Raw genomic sequence first — 1456 nt, 5'->3', positions numbered from 1 at the left:
AAAAAAAAAAAAAAAGAGTCAGCAGAAAGACATTAACTATAAAATCAAAATCAAGTAATATCTAAGCTAATTTAAGAATAAGAGGCCAGGCAGGATGGCTCACGCCTGTAATCCCAGCACTTTGGGAGGCCGAGGTGGGAGGATACCTGAGGTAAGGAGTTCAAGACCAGCCTGGCCAAGATGGCGAAACCCCATGTCTACTAAAGCTACAAAAATTAGCCTAGCATGGCGGCATGTACCCAGTTACTCAGGAGGCCGAGGCACGAGAATCACATGAACCCGGGAGGCGGAGGTTGCAGTAAGCCGAGATCGCGCCACTGCACTCCAGCCTGGGTGACAAAGCGAGACTCTGTCTCAATAACAAGAAGACGATGACGAAGAAGAAGAAGACGACGACAAAGAAGAAGACGACGACAAAGAAGAAGACGACGACAAAGAAGAAGACGGAGACGAAGAAGAAGACGAAGAAGAAGAAGAAGAGGAGGAAGAAGAGGAGGAAGAAGAAGAGGAAGAAGAGGAAAGAGGAAGAGGAAAGAGGAAGAAGAGGAGGAAAGAGGAAGAAGAGGAGGAAAGAGGAAGAAGAGGAGGAAAGAGGAAGAAGAAGAGGAAAGAAGAGGAAGAGGAAGAAGAAGAAGAGGAAGAGGAAGAGGAAGAAGACGACTTCAAGTTATCCAGAAGAAAAAAATACAAATGTGCAAGTTTCCTTCTTACCACGCCATCCTCCCTCCAGCAATGGACCCACGCTTTTTTTTTTCCATATCCTCCCTCTGCCACACCCTCCACATTTTTTCCTTTGTTTACCATTCTTCCAATTTGACTTACTTTTTTATGATGGGAAGATAGAATGGATGCCTCTAAAGTGGGCTCCAAATCTCCCTGGTGGCTGTCATTATCACCTCTCCTTGTACCATCCAGGTGGTGCCCTTTTCTGAGCCTTACATCTGGCTCTGGAGTCCTGCTGCACCCCAATCGGTTTTCTGTTGGCTCATTCATGGGATACCCAAGCCTTTCTTACAAACAGGTCTGTCTTTCTGTCCCCTCTTCTTGGGAGAATGGACCTTCAGGATAGTGAGTTGATCCTAAGGAGATGAAAGTTTTGAAAAAATGCATTAAAAAGAGTGCTGGGGGAAAAATACCAGTTATTATATATCCAAACGATAGAATATTCAGCAATCAATAACAATAAAAGAATAATGTATTCAAAAGCTATATTTGTTGATGGGAAGATAACCAAAAATCTTTTTTTAAATGAAAAACACAGGATACAAAGCAACATGAATAATATGCTCCCACTTACATGTTATAAAAATATGTAAGTATATGTAAGTGTATATGTACTAGAATAATTAATGAAAAATATTTAAAACCATACTCTTGGTACAGAAGAACATAGGGCAGAACCTCAGGTCTGAAGTGAGAAGAATATTTACTTTGCTCTGCCTGCATTTTTTTACCA

At 41.8% G+C, this 1456-nt stretch overlaps 1 protein-coding gene across 2 annotated transcripts in view; it reads right to left on the bottom strand.

The window, feature by feature from the left end:
• The window catches only part of ADIPOR2 (adiponectin receptor 2), a 102874-nt gene that overhangs the window by 33991 nt on the left and 67427 nt on the right, over positions 1-1456 (bottom strand). For both annotated transcript variants that reach the window (XM_011931021.1, XM_011931022.1), the window contains one exon: positions 823-1079. In XM_011931021.1, coding sequence (XP_011786411.1) covers positions 823-993 — 171 coding nt within the window. In that variant the 5' untranslated portion in view covers positions 994-1079. The remainder of the gene's footprint in view (positions 1-822; positions 1080-1456) is intronic.

Source organism: Colobus angolensis, unplaced genomic scaffold (genome assembly GCF_000951035.1).
Source record: "Colobus angolensis palliatus isolate OR3802 unplaced genomic scaffold, Cang.pa_1.0 Scaffold89, whole genome shotgun sequence".
Lineage (NCBI taxonomy): Eukaryota > Metazoa > Chordata > Mammalia > Primates > Cercopithecidae > Colobus > Colobus angolensis.
The sequence above is the reverse complement of the archived record's forward strand: the minus strand, read 5'-3'. Positions and strand labels throughout refer to the sequence as shown.